Below are 19137 nucleotides of genomic sequence, written 5' to 3'. Positions count from 1 at the left end.
GGCGAGGGAACGCCATATCCAATGTTTGTATCCATAAGGGATCTTCGGGCTGCGCTTTGTCTGGTTCCTCACCTAGGACCTGTCTGCCATGGGTGACCCTACCAGGGGCATAAAGCCCCAGACAGCATAGCTCCTAGGATCATTGGGACACTCAAACCCCTCCACCACGATAAGGTAGCAGCCCAAGGAGAGGAGCTCAATTATTGTGTTATAAAACATAAACAGAGATTTATCATTGAATAGCTACCTTATTTTGTACATTATTGCAATGAATTTGACTATTTTTGTTCTTAAATGATTTATGTGAGGTTTCCTTGTCAGCTTTTTATCAATGATGACCCAAAAACTGCACCTCACTGACTCTGCAAACCTCAACATCATCTCTAAATGAGACATCGACAGTTTTCTTTTTATTACTAAATATCATGTAGTTTTATCCAAATTTAATGATAATTTATTTAGTTGAAACCAAGTTTGTATTTTTACAAATTCTGTTTGCATCATCTCCATCATACGTTCTATATTTTTACCCAAACAAAAATATGTGGCATCATCTGCAAATAAAACACACCTTTTACAAGGGTTGACCCAAATGGGTCCACCTCTCCCTTCTTAACATTTGATGATATTTGGTTTAAACTTAAGCCAGGCTGTTTGTTCTGTGGTGCATTTTGCCCGAGCAGCGGAGAGCGAGGAGACGTTGCGCGTCACCAAGGATGTGCAGAAGCGAGCTGAGGAGAAATATAAGGTGCTGGAGAACAAAATGAAGAATGCCGAAGCCGAGAGGGAGAAGGAGCTGAAGGCCGCCCAGGAAAAACTCAACTCAGCCAAGGCCAAAGCTGATGCCTTCAACAAGAAGTTAAAGCAGAAGCAGCAGGTACGCTGACCCTTTGTACTCAGCAAGAAAGATGTTTTAAAGTCTTCCCCCTGTAGGATATGTGTTCAAACTGTTTAATCTTTTCTGTAAAAATACATTTAGTGCGCTTTTTTATTACAAAAGAGCATTAAATATGTATCCTTCCTTCTGTGTTTAGGAGTCTGAAGCTTTGGCTCTGGAGCTGGAGGAGCTGCAGAGGGAGCAGGCAGGTTATGAACAGCAGATTCAGGCTGTAGACGAGGCGATGAGGGCCATCCAGGAGCAGATAGACAGCATGGCCTGCACCGTGTCTCAGAACAAGGTGTGTGTTTGTGTGTGTGTGTGTGTGTGTGTGTGGCACCGTCTCATCGTGTTTCTCTGCCACACTTCAGTCACACATCTGGTTTCTGTTTTGTTGTTGTGTGTTGGGCTATAGGAAGCAGTGCGCAAAGCTCAGGAGGAACTGGCCAAGCAGAAAGAAGAGATCATGACTCAGGACAAAGAGCTCAAGGTGAGCTGTTTTATCAGATTTTGAGACGAGATGATTTCATGTATAAATTGCCAAACTGAAGACTTGATTGATGTTCCTTGGAGTTGTTTTTATTTTGTCAGACTGCAGACTACTTTAAGTAGGATTTATTAAAACGTTTTCATCCTTCTGAATGCTCCAGGGAAAAAGCACTGAGGTCAATAAGATGAGGGAGCAGAACAACGAAGTCCAGCTGAAGATTAAGGAGCTGGAGCACAACATCAGTAAGCACCACAGAGAAAGTCAGGACGCTGCTGATAAGGTACACAGAAACTGGGATTAGTTTCCCCTCAAACTTCTGCCACTTTTTTGTTCTGTAACGTTGAACAGCTTTAATGTTCGCTCATCCTATTTTCCAGGTGACTCGGATGCTGGAGGAACACGACTGGATCCATTCAGAGCGTCAGTTCTTCGGCCAACCGAACACCTCCTACGACTTCAAGACCAATAACCCCCGCGAGGCGGGTCAGCGTCTGAAGAAGCTGGAGGAGACCACCACCAAGCTGGAGAGGAACGTCAACAAGAGAGCCATGAACATGTTGAACGAGGCCGAGGAGAGGGTGAGGACTCTACAAACTGCTCCTGTAGCTTAGATTCTTCACAGATCCTTTACCTGACTCTCACAAACCCTGGTTCCCCGCTGCAGTACAACGACCTGATGAAGAAGAAGAGGATTGTGGAGAACGACAAAGCTAAAATCTTGCAGACTATCGAGGAGCTGGACCAGAAGAAGAACGAGGCTCTGAATGTGGCTTGGCAGAAGGTCAGCTGCTAGTTTCAGAACTGATTTTTTTTCTCCCCACAGTAAAATATTGCATATATTATGTGTACTATAAGTATTATTCAGTCGTACTTTGTTGTCATCGTGTGTCAAAAACAGAATTTTAAACTAAATAATTAAATAGAAAAGTTAGACCCGTATTGTCCTAAAGTAGCATGGTTTATTCAGGTTTAACATCATTTGTTTCAATAGTTTGAGATCATTCTAAAATCATCTCCCACCTTATAGGTGAACAAGGATTTTGGCTCCATTTTCTCCACTCTCCTGCCTGGGGCAACAGCAAAGTTGGCTCCTCCTCAGGGATGTGGAGTCTTGGACGGCCTTGAGTTCAAAGTAGCTTTGGGTGACACCTGGAAGGAGAATCTCACCGAGCTCAGTGGTGGGCAAAGGTCAGCAAAAATACTCCTCTTCTTCCTCTTTTTCCTCCTCTGCACGTCCAAACCATCTCAGTCTTTCCACCAAAATAATATGAACTGATTGCTTTGATTATGTTGCTAGGTGCTTCACATATTACTGTGCCGTTACATATCAAAATCTCACAATAAGACCTTATGCTTGCTGTATGCGGTCATCATCAATCATAAAATGTTTTAAAACAAGTGTATTCTGTAATAAACCTCCCTTAGTTAACGTATACCTGCTCATGTCTTTGTTTTCAGGTCTCTCGTGGCTTTATCTCTCATCTTGGCCATGTTGCTCTTCAAACCTGCTCCCATTTACATCCTAGACGAGGTGGATGCTGCTCTGGATCTGTCACACACGCAGAACATTGGCCAGATGTTGCGCACGCATTTTAGGCACTCACAGGTAGGTTCAAACTTAAACATTTAGTAACAGTTGTTTATAGAGCACATATCATTGTGGCTAGCAGAAAAAGTGCCCTTTCATCAGCTAAATCCACAGAAGGTGCTTTAGATGGGTTAATTCTGCTTTTTCTCTTCTAGTTTGTGGTGGTGTCACTCAAGGACGGCATGTTCACTAATGCCAACGTCTTGTTTAAGACCAAGTTTGTCGACGGCATGTCCACAGTGAGCCGGACTGCACTCAGCCAGAGTGATACCAACCTGCCCCTGAAGGGCCAAGACAAGGCTCGTCACAAGGACAAGAGGAACAAACAAGTGATCAGCTGAGCAGGACAGTCAAATCTGACTTATTCTTTTTGTTTTCTAAAAATCACGTCAGTTATCTAATCCATCTACTTGTTTTCTGGTTTGTCATTGCTTTTCAAAATTTTTAACAATGTTTCACCTCTATCTATTTAGAATCTTATGTTCAACTTTCTCATCTTTCATGTTGTCCTTTAGAGATTTCTTTACTTTTCTATGCAACCAATGGCCTATATATTTTTTGTAAATAAAGTTAAAACATTGATTGTTGCTTTAGTTCATTCCTGTTCTCATAAAGGGTGTTTTATCAATTTAAAAAGTTGTTACTCTGGTCCATTTGGGTGTGGACCCTGCATTCCAGGGGGATTTGAGAGAAATTAAGTTTTAAAGCACTAAAAAACACTAAGTTAAAAAAAGACAAAAAATGCCCATGTTGTGATGTATTGATGCTGATGGGTTCACTGCTCATGCATGCCTAATGAAATGTCAGATTTACCTCAGATGCCCCACAAACATGAAAATGCTTCATTTAACACCAAAAAACAGAGAAAGCCACTTGTCCAAATCAATAAAGTTTTATTTCATGAAGGACAAATTCAAACAACTCTAAAATCACTTGAAACTGACAGCAGGATCTTTTTTCTCCCCATCTCCCCAAACAGATTGATGTCCTCATTATCTGGCACAAAACTTCAGGACAAAGTCAGGCTTCTTTTGATTCATCACTAATCAGCAGTGGTCTGTGGTTTTTCACCCTCAGCTACAAACAAACAACTTGCTGTTTTCATAACGAGTTGGCAAATCCACAACAGTAGTAAAAAAAAAATCCCCATTTTGGGGCTATTGGCTAATACAAACCCAACACGCTGGTTTCTGCAGCTTTCATCATTAACTCACTGTCCATTAAATTTAACCAAACTGAAAATTTAATTAATAGCCTCAACAGCTACGTCAGACGAAAATCACTCCGCTCGACCAGAGGGAGATTAATGTGCAAGGCTGCACCACAACTCACAGACAATATAGATACTTAATGCAAAGACTGGCATATTTATGGATATTAGTTATAAGACAAAGGTCTGTTCTGATCAAAGGTGTTTTTAAATGCGGATGCTGCTCCTGTTCTGTCTTTCTGTGAGCCTCAAGGTTGGCTTTGGATGTGTCTGCGCAGCTCCTGGGCCTTGTCCCTCAGGTCGGGCTTGCTGTCGGACTGCAGCGTGGACAGGGAGCGCTGCAGCTGCTCCCGGCTCTTCACCGACATGCAGTCCCATCGCTCGCTCTCTGAGAGGATCACACGCACAAGACCTCGTCACAAACACATCAGCTGACAGCTATTTATATGCATAGCATTTAGTACAATATATATTCAGATACATGACAAAGAAAACATTTATGTTACAAGGCAAACTCATTAACCATAAACGGTAAAGATRGACAAATCAACTACAAGTACTGAAAAGAGAAAGACGAGCATTTTTGAGTCATTGCAGCTAATTACATAGCAGTGTTTTGAGATAAAGGTTATGGTAACATAAAACAAAATTTAAAGCCTATATTCAGAACATTAAAGCTCATAAGCATAATTTAGAAGGCCAACCCTAATATATTAATTTATAACAGACTTTATTGTAACCATTTCACAAGAGCAGAAACAGAAAAACCCACCTCCTGTTCTCTTGACAATCAGATCCACAACAGATAAGGCTTCTGTTCTCACAGAGGAGTAGCTTTTATTTTCTGTAGAGAAACATCAGAGCAAAATTAGTGACAAAATGTTTTTAGATTTTGATACAATTTAAAATTACCCCAGAGCAAAAACTGGTCATTACCCAAAGGATATGTGAGAGCAGCACAAGTCTCTGTGAGGATCTGTGATAGTGCATCGGAGTCTTCGCTGCCTTTCTCCAACAGCAACAAACTACAAAGAATACAAACCAAATATTTTAATCAGCTGACTAATCAAAGGGTTAAGATTTAGGAGAAAACATTTTGTTGTTTCTTACTCTTGAAAATATGCCTTCATGGCCTGTAGAACTGCCACCTGGACTTTCCAAGTGCTCAGTTTAAGTTTCTCCGACATCAGACTGCACACCTCCAACTGGAAACGTGCTACAGAGAAACACCAAAGTAAAAGCTGAAGCACAGAGCAACACAGCTGTCATAACCATCACACAGGGTTTGGAGCATGTTGGGGATGACTCAGCTACTACCACATCATCAGAGACTTTACCTTGGGTCTGTGGGTTTCTGGGCCAGGTCTTTCCCAGTGTCTCAAAAGCACAAAGCAGCGCTTCAGTCTGCAGCTCTTTCTCTTTCACATCCTTATTGTCAGAATCATCATCATTGTCCAGAGACCTGGGAGATGCTCCGCCACTCTCTGGGCAGCTCTGAAGGAAACAGAAAAAAATAGGTTTAGTTTTTTTAAATTTTAATTTGTACGTGTCTCATAATTAACGGGATAATTGAACCTTTTTGATCAGAGGGAAAAGGATCTCAGTCACGTCACTGAAGCGGTCCTCCTGGCAGCTGCGGAGCACATCTCCAGCACAGCGCAGAGCGGCCATCTTGTACACCAGATTCTCCTTGCGACATTCTTTCAACACGACCTCCCCGACCTCAGGGATGGTAGGCTGGCCGCTGCAGGGCTTCTGTAGCTCAGCGCTGAAACCCAGAGAAGAACAGGAATAAAAAGTTTATCAACTACAGGAAACTGCTGTGAGGGCAAAAAGTTCTGCCAGAAGGCTCACCTGCATTTTGACACCACTGATCCGATGGCTTTCAACAGCTCCTCCTGGACATTAAAAAAAAAATAAATAAATAAATAAATCTGTTCTTTTGTTTACTTTTCTTGAGTTTTCCAGCAGAAGTAGGAATATTACCTTGCCGGCCCACGTTCGTCCGGACAGCCCCTGCATCAAAGCAGTCAGCACCAAGCCGAGGTGTGGCGCCACCAACGAGCCCGTCTGTTCCTTCGCAACTGTGGCCATGGCAGCTGCACCCTGAGCCTTCATCTTCCAGGACTGGGACTGCAGTGCTTTTTGTGTGATGGTGATCAGTTCCGTCATGTAGAGTCGGATGCCTCCAAAGCTTCCTGGAGGTGGAGAAAGGTTTGCAGAGTTACAAGTTTGTGTTGTCACCACACACACACACACACACACACCCACGTCTATTGAAAATGTTCTGTCCACTTGTCCACCTGGTGATCTGTTGTGTGTTCCTCACCTGGAACATTCTCCTGCCACACCTCAGCAAACAGCGTGGCATCATGGCTCTCTCCTTTCTCCTCTTCAGGACCGGGGGCCTGATGCATGCCGAGGAAGGCCAGCGGCAGGGCCACGCCCGCGTGAGCCTTCAGCACATCTGGACTGTAGTGACTGACTGCGTGCACCGTTAGCGCACATGACGACTTGTAAACAGGCTCTGGAAGTCAGAGGTAAAGAGTATAAAAAAATACAGACAGCAGACTACAATCTAACAGAAAGAAGATGTGTTTACAACTGACTCACCTTCTTTCTCCAAGTACCAGTTGCTGAGCTTCAGTAGTAGTTTTTCTACACTGCTGTCCTTTGCTGTCTAATTGGGGAAACAATAGTGTGTGAATGATAAAGTCTTAAAAATCATGTATAATTTTTGTAATAAGAATTGGTTAATAAAGGTGCATACCCTGACGAGGTGTCCCAAAGCAAAGGCAAAAGCTTTCTGGACTACAGTGCTTCTATCATGAACACCATTCAGCAGGGCACTCATCAGTTTACCTTCCAACAAGAACATCACTTGGTTATTATTCTGACCAGTGAACCCATTGGAGGATCAGATGAGTTACTGTGCTGTACCTGAGTATGGGGTTAAGTCCTGGGGACACTGAACTGTGAGGGAAACTATTACACTTGCACAGCCTCCCTAACAAGAGTCAGAAATTATTAGCAGGTCAACTTTTCACACATCACACAGAACTATAAGAACATCAGTGCATGATAATTTAAGTGACCTAAAAATGTCACCAGTAAAAACATTTCTACCTTTGTGCCCAGGCCGACTCCACTCTTCAGCAGTTCACAGAGCCTGGGGACGAGCTCCCCCAGCACAGAAACATCGAGGTGCTGCAGACACTGAATACACACCATCTTTAACTTTAAAAGCTCAACGCACTGGCTTTTGTGTGAAATACACAAATCCAGTTTAAAAACTCAAGTTAATGATCTAGGTAAGGGAAATAATTAGGGATGCAGTTCTTGATGTTTTACCATGTTGACGGTCTCCATCATTGGAGATGATTTGGCAGCACTGAGCCTGGCAGCATCCATGGCACTCTACAGAGCCAGAATCAAAACAGAGCTTAGAACAACACGAAGACGAGTTGGTGATAAACCTGCAGGGTAATAGATTACCTTTTCCTGCTCGGTGGCTCTGAGGCTGAGGTAGTTGAGGACCTGAGGCTCCAGTGTGGAAAGGGCCTCCAACAGGGCTGGGATCAACCGGGAAGCGTGAGGCTTCAGTCTGGCTCCCGCTGACTTACTAATCTTCACCAGGGTCTGAATACTGAATGGTTGAAAAAAAAAGGAAGAAAAAATTGTTGCAACTTCTGCAGACTATATGATGATCGAAGCCAACAAGAAAAGAACAGCAACATACATAGCTTTACATGAACATTTCATGAGAGAGCACATCCATGGAGAAACAGAAAAATATTACCTGAGCGAGCGGACCTCAGAGACACTGCTAACGATGCCTTTTTCCAGCAGGGTGGGCAACATCATCGCCACAGTTCTCTGGGCAGCAGCTCCTGTAGACTCACACATACGAATGCACACCTACACAGAAAAATAGACAAGTTCTTGGACACAAATACACCCAGACAAATAAAAACATGCCTACAGGTCAAAGTTGGGACAAAAAGTCTTACCTTACTGAGTGTTTTTAGGGTTAAGTCTGCAGCCTTTCTTACAGATTCCTGAAACAAAACAAACAAAAAAACATATAATGTCAAACTAAAATTAAATGTGTTTCTGATCCTAAATCAGCTTTAGTTTGCACCTTTGTGCCGAGTGGAGGAAAAAAGAAATTTATTTCCGATAATTTCCTTCTCACCTTAATGTCATCGAGGACTCTGAAGAGTGTTTCCCACATTTCTGACAAATAATCAATGAGGTCATCAGCCTGACGACCACGAATCAAGTCGTTGAGTGCCAAGCAGCTGCACGGAAAAAATGTTCTTCAGGAAGATAATTTATAAACGTCTCTACAACAAAACTAAACCTCTGGTTCAGTCTTGCCTAATGAATGAAACCGAAAAAAAAAAAAAAAACTTTACCGTCACATGACTATAATGTGACAAACACCTAACAGGAAGTAGAAGTGTCTTTATTCAGTTGGCTGTTAAAGTGATGAAAACAATCAAATCATGTATTCTTCAGAAATCATGTGGGAGTTGAGTTGCAGGAAAACAAACAATCTAAGTACATGTAAGAGAAACATTATTGCCATTTTGATTGTACCTTGACTCTCTCACTCTCCAGGCGTTATTGGTTAAGTTGGAAATGACATCCTGCAAAATCTCCTTCAAATATTTGTCCACCTGGAAAAATAAAAAACATGCAAACTGATAAATCACCACCATCCTTCCCAACACCTGCATCTGCTGGTCTGTATGTAGAACCTCTGTTAGTGTGAACACCCCTTACCAAGGTTTTATCAGTGACCAAGGCATCCCAGATGCTGGTCATGGCCTGGCGGATGCCCAAGTTGGGGTCAAACTGATAGCGGTACAGACGAGGCACTATCTGAGGCAAGAAAGGAGCCAGCTGCTCTCCTGCCTTGGCTGCGATCATGTGGAAACCAAAAGCTGCTCCCTGCAACGAAGGAGGTTAGTCGAGTCAGGTGGAAGAGGACCATCTGAGAAACGGCATGTGGCTGTGACTGAGTGATACCTTGCGGGAGTTCCACATGGCGTGGTGGTTGGCCAGGTTCATGAATTTGTACACGAGATCTGGTTGGTTCAAATCACTGGCCAATGAGCACAGCTCCTTGTACGTGGACAGGCCGTGACTGTTGGGCATTAAAATATGTTCATTTACGAAGGAGAAGAAATTTGAGCTGTTTAATGCATATGTCAAAATTTCTAGCCAGAGTGACATGACTCACCCATCAGGCGTTTTACCCAAACCCTCCCCTTGGAACACCTCTGTGTCCTCTGAGACTGCATGACGCACCCTGTTTGCAAAGATAATTCAACAACATTAAATAACATTTTCTGTGCAGAAAACCAATTCCTTTGGAAAAGTAAAGTAAAAAGCATTGATTACACAAATTTTAACCTGATTATTTAATCACAAACTCACCTTTTGCCAGTCATTAGAGTTTCCACTAGAGTGGACACCAGCTCCTGCTGATCACCCTCACCTCCCATCTCATAAACAAGCCCAAGGCCTTTAGATGCTGCATCCTGACTCAACTCTGAATGTGAGACAGAGAGAAGATGAATGACAAGACGACTAATTTATTACACCAGAAACTATGCTTAGTAAGATCAAACCGTTTAAACTTGTTTCTTGTCTTACCGTCGGGGTCTGAAAGAACAGAGATGAATGCATTCTGAATTTCCTTCAAATGGGACTGCAAGAGCAAAGACAGAGCAGCAAAAATGATTTTCCTAATCTAGTTTGACATAAAAACACTATAAACCTAAACATTGAGGGCAGATTCAATAAAATGCCACCCCATTCAGGAAAGAACAAATTAAATATCTAAACATGAGGTTAAATCTATATTTGGACTTACAGAGTACTTGTAAATGTTGCAACGTTAAACATTACATTTAATTTGAGGTAAAATAATCGTAAAAGGATTAAAGTGATTAGTTAAATCTTGTGCTGTTTTGTCTTCATCAGAGCAGGATGGTGTACGCACTGTGATTTCTTTGTGCTGACTAAGTTTCTTGACGAGAGAGAGCAGCCAGATGCAGGCCGCCTGCCTCACATGAGGGTTCTGGCTGGGAATATATTTGGACAAGATCGAGCTGAGGACCCAAGGAACCACATCATTGCTTTTAATATCTGAAAGAGAAAGAAAATAGAAATGTAGGATTAGGAGAGAGAAATATATAAAAACAGATACTCATAAAACATGCTCATAAGATTTTTCATGCAAAACAAATCATTTTGCATATTGTGACAAACCTAATTCTAAATACGTTGAACAGTAGGCCATTGTAGATACTTGACATTAAATTGTGATACTGAAGAAATTTATTGGGGTTTAGGTTTATTTATATATATATATATATATATATATATATACTGATTTAAATTACATGCATGTGGTATAGTCTTATGATATAACTGTAAAGATTGTTAAATGTGACTGTTTTGTTTAACTTGATGATCTTTTTATAAATAGATACATGCCTGAAAACAAATTCAACACATAACTGAACTTTTAAATCTTCATTAGGCTAGGTTATAAAATTGTCTGGGGACATGCTTCGAGCAGGTCTAGGGACCCCTCCCCGATGATGTAATCAATTAGGCGGAGCCATGTCCCGGAGCCTTTGTTAAATATGATGCACTTCCTTGTTTTCAGTCTGAACACTTAGTGATTAAAAGCCGGTCTTCAACAAAGCGCTCTGGTTTTGTATGGCTTTCTATTTATTCATCTCTTCCATTGGTACATTCTCCGTTTGGTTTAAGCACACAAACTGGTAAATGAACAACACATAACAATATTTTCTTCCAACATGATTTAAGGAATTAGTGATTAAATACAGAAACAATTTTAAGAAAACAACTCTGTTAGGACTAAAAGCTGCTCACTGTGTGGCGGGCTGTACTGGTCCTCAGTGCAGGTCCACGGGTCTCTTGCAGCTCCAGAGCAGGTTCCTATTGCTGCGTTGGTGATGGCCTCTCCTACTGTGAACTGCAGCTCCACCTGCTTGGCCTGCAGGTGAAATAAAATAATAAAAAAATTACTTATGCTCATGTCTGTTAATGATGTGAAAATTCTGTAGTGCTAATGTTTAATTCAGATGTCTGTCATTAATGTCTTTTATACCTCCACAGAGTCCATGAGTCCTTGCAGCAGCTTCTTCTGGTGCAAGAAATCTGCATCCCCCACTGGCAGATAACCCAAAGTCATTATGGATCTTTCCTTCATCTGGAAAACATGGAAAAAGACCAGTAGCTTTAATTATTTTAACAAATTACTCCTGATTAATCCAATCTCAGTAATCCTTGCAGTATAAATATAGCACAAATCTTGCATAAACAATTAAACTTCTAGTTACCTTTGCGATCTCCTTGCCTGAAGTGATACGAGCCAGAAGGTTTTCTACAATAGAAAGTTTAGTAAAGCCCTCCCCCTCTGCAGGAATCAGCAGGGTCCCATTTCGCCCAATTTCACCCAGAGCTGTGCAGGCTGCGATGGCCAACATCGCAGTGCTGTTATCCAGGAAGGAACCTGGAACAAAACAAAAGAGATATACATAATGTCTTCAGTGAAGATGAAAAATCATACATACGAAAAAAAAAATCTTAGAAAATAGTCAAATCTAGGCATTTACTTATTTACCATTGCCTAATTTGCCTAAGCCAAAAACAAAACAAAAACTGTATGATATAATATATATAATTATATTTATAAAATGCACACCAATTGTCCTAGTAGCCATAGCAACAAGCTCATCATCATCCTGGGAGGTGATGCTCATCTCTCGATCTTTGCTTTGTGTTGAGTCACAGGAGGTGACGGCTTTCTTTCTGCTCATGTTCCTTCCCACCATGTAGCCGAGAGCCAAGATAGCGCCGTGCTGAGTCTCAGGACTCTGAGATCAGACACAATGAACGACACATTTAAAACTGGCTGAATCCGTGTTGGTTACATATGCCAGGAAGAGAAAAAAAAAGGGACATACGTGGTTGTCTTTGGTGATCTTGACCAGATTCTGAACTGCGGCCTGAAGCTCGTTTCCTGTCATGGTGGAAATCACTACGGCGTACAGCTGAGCTGCCAGTTCTCTCATGTCCTCCTTATTTGTGTTCATCAAACTCTGAAATAAAAAAAAAACACCTTTATCGCTGTCATTACAGCTAATAATACTGAATAACGACACATGCATCAGAATCTGTGTTTTGTAACACAATCACCACCAATGGACTAATTGTTACATGCTGGGGGCACCTGAACACATGAATACAGTACTCACTCTAATCCAGTCTATTTTATCAGCAAATCTGGGGGCTAGTTTTTCTGGAAACACTGACACCACTTCCAGTAAACAGTACATGACTGGGATTCCTGAGAAGAAACACAATGCACGCAATAAATACACAACCGAGCTGAATGTTTAATGTAATGTTTCAAATTTTAAAAACCTGTAAAAATAAATTTGATAAAGTACACATAAAAATATAGCCTTTTTAAACTTTTGCAACCAGAAGCTGCTCTTCATATTAGTGACAAACAATAACAGTTACAACAGCTTTTTGACAAGTTTAATTTTTTTTAAATACATTCAAAATGTTAAAAAATAAACTACAAAAACTAATTTAAAGTGTAAATTAAAATACAGCTGTTTCTGCAACTGTATTTGATAACGTTTTGAACTTTTAAAATACTACATGGTAAAAACAGAATCTGCTCTTCATATTAGTGACAAACTTTGGTGTTGTTTGATGAGTTACTTTCATTTTTGCTTCTACTTTTCATTTAAAATACGTTTACATTCTCGGCAAGTTTCTAAGGTTCTTCTTCTACATATTAAAAAAGTTGTTAAACATCTGAAAGGCGCACTACTGCTACTAGTGGTGAGAAAGTGTATTGCACCTTATTCAAAATCAATCCGGCCCTCTGCGGCCCAAAGTTAAAAACTGTTGTCCTTTTGAAGCCTTCAAGGTGGCGCTCGTGGGGCCCATGGTTTAAGAAACTCTGCTTTAGAGTAACTGCAGAAGCATGCCTTCTAGGTAAGGCAGGCGACGTCTCTCACCTCCCACTGCAGACAGCAGCTGCTGCAGAAGATCCATATAGATGTATACAGGATTTCCCTCGGAGCCCTTTGACCCGGACGGTTGAGGCTCGGACGACAGCAGAGTGTGGACGTAGCGACCGATGGCAGGAGCGTCATCCTGCATGTCTGACAAGCGTGTGGACATGGGCGTGGCCCCGGCACTGTTGGCTAAACACATCCTCAGGTAGAGCATGATCTGAGGAAGCAGAGGAAACAATATTATAACTATAAGAAACGAGTTTGCAGCTGAAAAATCTTGTCCAGATGCAACAAAGACTCAATATTTACCTCTGCGAAAGCAGATGGGTTAAAAGGAATAGTGGAGGTTCCAACAATGTATTTAGCTGGTGTCTTAATTCTCTGAGCGGCCTGAAAATAAATATTTTAAAAAAGAGATTAGAGAGGAGTTTGTTTTAGCAAAAGAGGAAACGCTGTAATGTAATTCTTAGATTCTCACTTTCTCTTGGATGTAGGAGACCATGTCTGGAAATGAAGGCATCGGCTTTGGTCCTTCCTTTTCTGAGCTCTTTGCAGGAAAAGCTCTCAGCACCCTTTGAGCTTCTGAAGACACCTCTTCTCTTCTAATAAACAGAATATCAACAAGCTGTATTTTTCCTCTAATACCAAACAGAAATACTGGTGTATGCCGTGTACTGTTTATTCAGTTGATTGTGCATGAAATCTTGTTTTTATTATTTCTTTTATACTTACGGGTCTCCAGCAGCCAGTAGCAGCAGGTACCTTGAAGGCACGTGATCAGGAGCAAACACCTTGCTGGCAAACTTCATGGCCACCTGACGGACTTGCACCTCCGGCTGTTGCAAAATAGCAAGAAGACAACTTATTTTATTTTATTCTGGTATGAACTGAATGCATATTCTGCAACTATTAACTCACTTTTACAATGTATGCAGCCACCAGAGCTTCCATTAGATTCAGCAGTGCTCCTTGAAGGTTAGCATACGCTCCAACCATCATTGACAGAGCCTCCTGAATTGCAAGACGGACATCCGGCTCCTCCTGAACAGGATGACATGTCATTTTTAAAATAACAACTTAGACAAAAATATGAAGTATACGTTTAACAAAATGGGCATAAATTAAAATATAACTGTTGATATATTTCAAACTTTCAATGCATTCAATATCAGATGCAGCCGTGTTCACCCACCTTGCACATGGACTCGAAGAACTGCTGCACTAGTGCAATATCCTTAGTGAAAAGCTGCGGCATGCGACTGAAATCAAAAGGAAATTTGTTTGGAAAAAAATAATTACACAGAGGTGGCAAAATTTCAGAAGGAAAAAAATGTACAATTTACTATACCTTGACAACTTCCCAACAGCAGAGTAAGCAACACACAACAACTTAGGATCCTGCAAAAACAGAAGTTTAGTAAATATACAGTAAGATTTATTTTTGATGTGCTTGTTCCCATGTTTATTTGAATACCTCCTTGTACTCATTGATGAGTTTGGTAAGACCGTTAAGCAGCATTAATCCTAAAGGCTTGTTCGTGTCAGGGCATCTGTAAAGTAGGAGAATTTCTTAAATGCAAATGCATTCATGGGTAGAAAAGCAACCTATCTGTGCCAGAATAAATAAAGTGCTCTTCTCTTACACCATGCAGATGTGATGGACGAACTGTAAAGTAAGGGATAGCAGCTTGTTGTTGGTGTTTGCTCCGAACAAGCCGTCGTATACAACCTATAACAGAAAGCAAAGAAGTGAGAATCCCTGTCTGGCTCAGTGGATCTATGACATCAAATCATTTTAGATGGTTCAATAAAATAATTGGATAAAAACAGACATTTTCTAACATATAACTAAAAAAAATGGAGCCCTAAAATCTGAAAATGACGCATCGCTTCAAACACTTCACCTGGATATTAGCCGGAAAGCATTCTGCAGCCAGACGGGACCGGAGGAGATGCGGCAGGATCTTCAGTTTGACTCTTGTGCTCACTGGCTCATGTTTCAGTTCTTGTTTTACACTGCCACCCTGATGCACAAATGTACAAGAGATACGTCAAGTTGCACAAAAACTCAACTCAATTTAGTTAAAAGAAAAATTAATTTAATTTCCAGGTCTCAAACCTTTGTTTTAAGAGGAACATCTCCCAGATACACCCGGAACATCATGTTGATAATTAGAGGATTATTCCAGTCAATGATGCTGGAATAAAAGAAAACACATTCATTACAAATAAAAACTAATGCTGCCGCATTTGCACAGTTGTTTACCCTGTGAATTAACAACATTGTAAACATCACAAACATACAGAACAAACAAAATAAGGAGAAGCGGGTGTCATATAAACTAGAAATAAAGCATTTTGTTTTGCCTACCTCTGTTTGCTCTTCAGCTCCAGATCAGCAGCAGTGGCCACGCTGTGTCGCGTGTCGCTGGACGCCACTACCAGATGCACCACCGTCTCCAACTCTGGGACTTGCTTTGCCTCAATGAACCTCACGATGCCCAGCTTGCACTGTTGCAACAAAGTAGGCAAACTTGTAGGTCAAACTGAGAGGGGTCCAGCTTTGTAAAACTTAGGCCAGAGAGAATAATTTACTCAAGCAGACAAGACTAAAGTAAGTAAGTAAACTTTATTTATATAGCACCTTTCACAGGTCAGAAACCAAAAGTGCTTTACAAAATATAAGACGTAAAAATACAGGAGATAAAACAGAAGAGGAGATAAAATAGCATACATGCGACAAAAAGCAAACAAAAACCCTGACACAGCTTCCTGTTTGAAAGAACATACCTGCTCGAGCTGCTCGGCATTCCACTGGGCTTCTCCAATCACCCTCTTCACAGCATAGACGCTCATCCCCGGGGGAGGCTGAGGGAGACCCTGACTGCTACCAGCCACCGTCCCATCAGCTGAACCTCCCTGGGAGGAGGACGCCGCAGGTCGAGTGGGGGATTCATTCAGGACAAACCTAAAAGTATTCATAAACAAAAACTCAACTTGATCACCAAATTCAACGGTGTGTAATCTTTGTGTTAAAAAATAAACTTTAACATCATTACTATGTCTGCTACCACTGCCTGTTAAAAAGAACGAGTTCACAGAAGCAACTCAACCTACTTGTATTAATAATATTATTCTACTTCACATGTTGAGAGAGAGAATCAGCTAAAAGTACCTTTTCCCATAGTCTATTAAAATATAAAGATAACAAGTTTGTGTCAGTTTTTATCAAAGGTACAAGGAGGCCACGAGGTTGAAATGATGCTTTTTAGTACACAACTACACATTTTACTCAAACGGCACCATTAGGAACTCACCCATAAGGCATGAGCAAGACATCTAACATGAACTCCATGAGAAGGTGAATCGTCTTCGGCCTCTCAGAAAGGTTGAATGAAGAAGCACTCTTGGATGGATCAGCAGGGTACTTCATATGGTAGAGGGTTGGGATCAGCAGGTGCATGAGGCTGAGCGCGGGAGAAGATGGGGAGGAAATTAGAAATTTTAATGTAAACACAGCAATGTTTGATCTTACTATGTGTGGACAGTTTCTGAACACTGGTTTAGGATTCACTGATGTTTGTAGTCAAATAAAGGAAAGTATCTCATTAAGCTGCAGCTGTTGGTGACAAATTTGTAAGATAGCCTCTAAATCATTCCTGACCATCTACTGAGAAATATGTTTGAATATTTTTTTGTAGTTTCCTTTCTTTGCACTCTGTATTCCGTACACTGATAATGTGAACTTTTTCACCTTAAATGCTGACAGTTTACTACTGGTACACTTTTTTTCCCTCATACTTTTTCAGAAAGTGGTAGTGTGTCATTTATTTTATTTTAATTTTTTTAATGGTCAATGGGCACAAAAACAAAACCCACCTGTCCTGTTGAGGCTGCGGCTTCCCTTCCATGGCAGTGAGGAGGGTTGGGGCCAGCTCACATTGTTTTCCTACCTCGAGACGAGGGTAGCCCATTTTAATGTAGATGATCGTGAAATTCTGTGAACAAAGACGTCCATCACATCTCTTCTCTCAAGTAACAAACCAACGTTTAAAGGTCGGAATATATTAATTTACTAACACGCCTCTTTGGTGTAATTTAAGATCTTACTGTAACAAAGGAAGCGGCTGCAGGGTCCTGGTACTGAACCAATAAAGTTTCTACTGGTAGCTGGATCTTTGGTCTGCTTTTTATCCTCTTATTCAGGTGGACCAACAACTCCATCACCTAGCAGTGGAGACACAGTTGTTTCATGAACACATTAGTGAATAAAATGTATATGGCAAAAGAGGACACAGACTCCCATTATTACAGAATTATTATTTGTTCTGTTTATTATTTTTTTTATCAAAGTGACAACTGTAGGTAGAGTTGATAAACATTTCTTAAAACATGAAAATGTCTAGTTTGAAATTAAAACTGTACATCCTGTTTTAATCAATGCAAAATCAGTTTATAGTTTAAAACGAGTACCTTTACGTTCAATTTGCCACCACTTGATAGTGAGGATAGTGGCCCCTAGGATTAAGGTCCAGCTGTAGTAGGACAATGATCCTACTACCTTTTTTATTTCATTTTCTAATAACCCTACTTTATTTCTCTGGGTGAAATGTGGTGAGCATAATTGCAGAGGAAGAGTATGATAGCATGACACAAACATTTTTTAAAACATTTCTCTGGAGTTTAGAGGACAGAGATAATCGTCTCACTTTCTTTCTCACGCCCTCCTGAACACTGGAGAGTTTTAGAAGAACAGGGGGCAGGAACTTGGAGATAATGTCCTGTAGCTGATCATCGGTCTCCGCATGGCCCAGGCGAAGGAACACACGTTCCAGTTGATCTGTCAAAACATAATTTCACTCCATCAGACAAACCCAAAGCATGAAAACTGAACAGCTCATCAATATGAAAACTACAATCTACTGGGAATAAACAATGTGAAGCAACAGCACGACCTTCAGCTTCATAAAAAGAAGGGAAAAAATTACCAGATTCAGACAGTCTCAGGTGCATGTTGCTCCAGGTTTTGCTGATGAGCTCAACCTTCTGTCTCCTCCTGGCTTTAGCTCAGCAAGCAGCTAACAAATGACCAGACTGTTCACGCATTTAGCTTTTTTTAAACCTGTCCTGTACCACTGCCTTTTTTAGAACCGGTGACATCACCTGCAATTAACCCCACATGTTCCAAATGTTCAAGTTGCAAATTTACAATTTAAAAGTTTTGTGAATGCAAAGAAATTATCAACCAGGGCGATAGTTTCATCTACACCATGACTGGGCATACGGCCTCCTGACGTTAGCCTCATGCTAGCTGAGCAGCGAGCTAGCGCACCAGCCCCAGTTTTTAACTGGTTAAAGCTTTGTAGTTTCTTCACGTATATCTTAATAAACAGTACGACGATGATTTAATGATGGATACGTTTCTGGCAATCACCAGCGTGCATTAAATAAATATATATAAATAGTCAATGACAGAGAAAGAAACTTACTGAGTTCATCCTGGGCAGCCATGTTTGCAGGAGGACAACAGCGACCCCCCAGGTTACCCGATGTCACTGCAACTTACCTTTGCCACTCCTCAACCGTCTGTAGCAAACCAGATACATTTTATTATTATTTGTATTTTAATTCAAAATTTATTCATTTATTAAAAAACTTAATTTTATTCTATGTACAATAAAAATAAAATACAAATGAAATGAAATAAACGGCGGCATAGAGAAGAAAAATATCTTATAACATATGCCCCCCTTTTTAACCAAGTAAAAAAAAATTACAGAATGATAATTATCGTTCTGTAATTTTTTATATTATTTTTTAGAGTTAGCAACCAACAAAAAAGACCAATTTCTTTACCTTCCCTCCATAAATAAAACATGTCCAGAGAAA

At 40.8% G+C, this 19137-nt stretch overlaps 2 protein-coding genes across 4 annotated transcripts; one reads left to right on the top strand and one right to left on the bottom strand.

Annotated features, from left to right (window-relative positions):
• Positions 1 to 683: 683 nt before the first annotated feature.
• On the top strand, positions 684 to 3542 carry LOC106532531 (structural maintenance of chromosomes protein 2; the record flags this gene model as incomplete). The annotated part of the gene is given in 9 exon segments (XM_014028622.1): positions 684 to 877; positions 1035 to 1178; positions 1293 to 1367; positions 1528 to 1647; positions 1745 to 1945; positions 2032 to 2148; positions 2395 to 2555; positions 2826 to 2973; positions 3111 to 3542. Coding segments are annotated over 9 exon segments (1346 nt in total), but the record flags the coding sequence as incomplete, so codon positions are not given.
• A 289-nt stretch (positions 3543 to 3831) lies between these two features.
• ecpas (Ecm29 proteasome adaptor and scaffold) lies at positions 3832 to 18827 on the bottom strand. Of its 3 annotated transcripts, XM_014028616.1 has the most exons (50): positions 18738 to 18825; positions 18237 to 18411; positions 17958 to 18088; positions 17359 to 17475; positions 17128 to 17246; positions 16566 to 16715; positions 16039 to 16216; positions 15620 to 15759; positions 15368 to 15446; positions 15153 to 15272; positions 14892 to 14977; positions 14723 to 14798; positions 14597 to 14646; positions 14441 to 14507; positions 14167 to 14289; positions 13981 to 14084; positions 13727 to 13850; positions 13558 to 13638; positions 13249 to 13465; positions 12469 to 12560; positions 12178 to 12312; positions 11916 to 12087; positions 11551 to 11723; positions 11319 to 11420; positions 11081 to 11204; positions 10179 to 10324; positions 9830 to 9884; positions 9611 to 9725; positions 9414 to 9482; positions 9200 to 9317; positions 8954 to 9121; positions 8768 to 8847; positions 8361 to 8466; positions 8176 to 8223; positions 7965 to 8083; positions 7661 to 7811; positions 7517 to 7582; positions 7292 to 7381; positions 7106 to 7172; positions 6936 to 7027; positions 6779 to 6845; positions 6495 to 6692; positions 6152 to 6363; positions 6020 to 6063; positions 5741 to 5933; positions 5503 to 5659; positions 5276 to 5381; positions 5102 to 5190; positions 4938 to 5009; positions 3832 to 4553 (listed from the first exon to the last, which is right to left on the bottom strand). In XM_014028616.1, the coding sequence occupies exons 2-50, from the start codon at positions 18259 to 18261 to the stop codon at positions 4414 to 4416; spliced, it is 5553 nt and encodes a 1850-aa protein (XP_013884070.1). In that variant the 5' UTR covers positions 18262 to 18411; positions 18738 to 18825; the 3' UTR covers positions 3832 to 4413. The 3 variants fall into 3 exon arrangements, with proteins under 3 accessions (XP_013884070.1, XP_013884072.1, XP_013884071.1); XM_014028618.1 differs by lacking the exon at positions 18237 to 18411 and having other exon boundaries at positions 18738 to 18827; XM_014028617.1 differs by lacking the exon at positions 18738 to 18825 and having other exon boundaries at positions 18237 to 18522.
• Positions 18828 to 19137: the final 310 nt, after the last annotated feature.

This window comes from Austrofundulus limnaeus, unplaced genomic scaffold, assembly GCF_001266775.1.
Source record: "Austrofundulus limnaeus strain Quisiro unplaced genomic scaffold, Austrofundulus_limnaeus-1.0 Scaffold787, whole genome shotgun sequence".
Lineage (NCBI taxonomy): Eukaryota > Metazoa > Chordata > Actinopteri > Cyprinodontiformes > Rivulidae > Austrofundulus > Austrofundulus limnaeus.
Note: the sequence above shows the minus strand (reverse complement) of the source record. Positions and strands in the feature narration are given on the sequence as shown.

What these genes read in the sequence shown, in the direction of transcription:
- ecpas (XM_014028616.1), bottom strand. Translation starts at nt 18,261, where the DNA reads ATGCACCTGAGACTGTCTGAATCTG. An exon ending in GTCTTGCTCATGCCTTATGG is followed by an intron (nt 16,217 to 16,565) that starts GTGAGTTCCTAA and finishes GAATACTTTTAG; the next exon opens with GTTTGTCCTGAATGAATCCC. An exon ending in TCAGTGGTGTCAAAATGCAG is followed by an intron (nt 5,934 to 6,019) that starts GTGAGCCTTCTG and finishes TCTGGGTTTCAG; the next exon opens with CGCTGAGCTACAGAAGCCCT.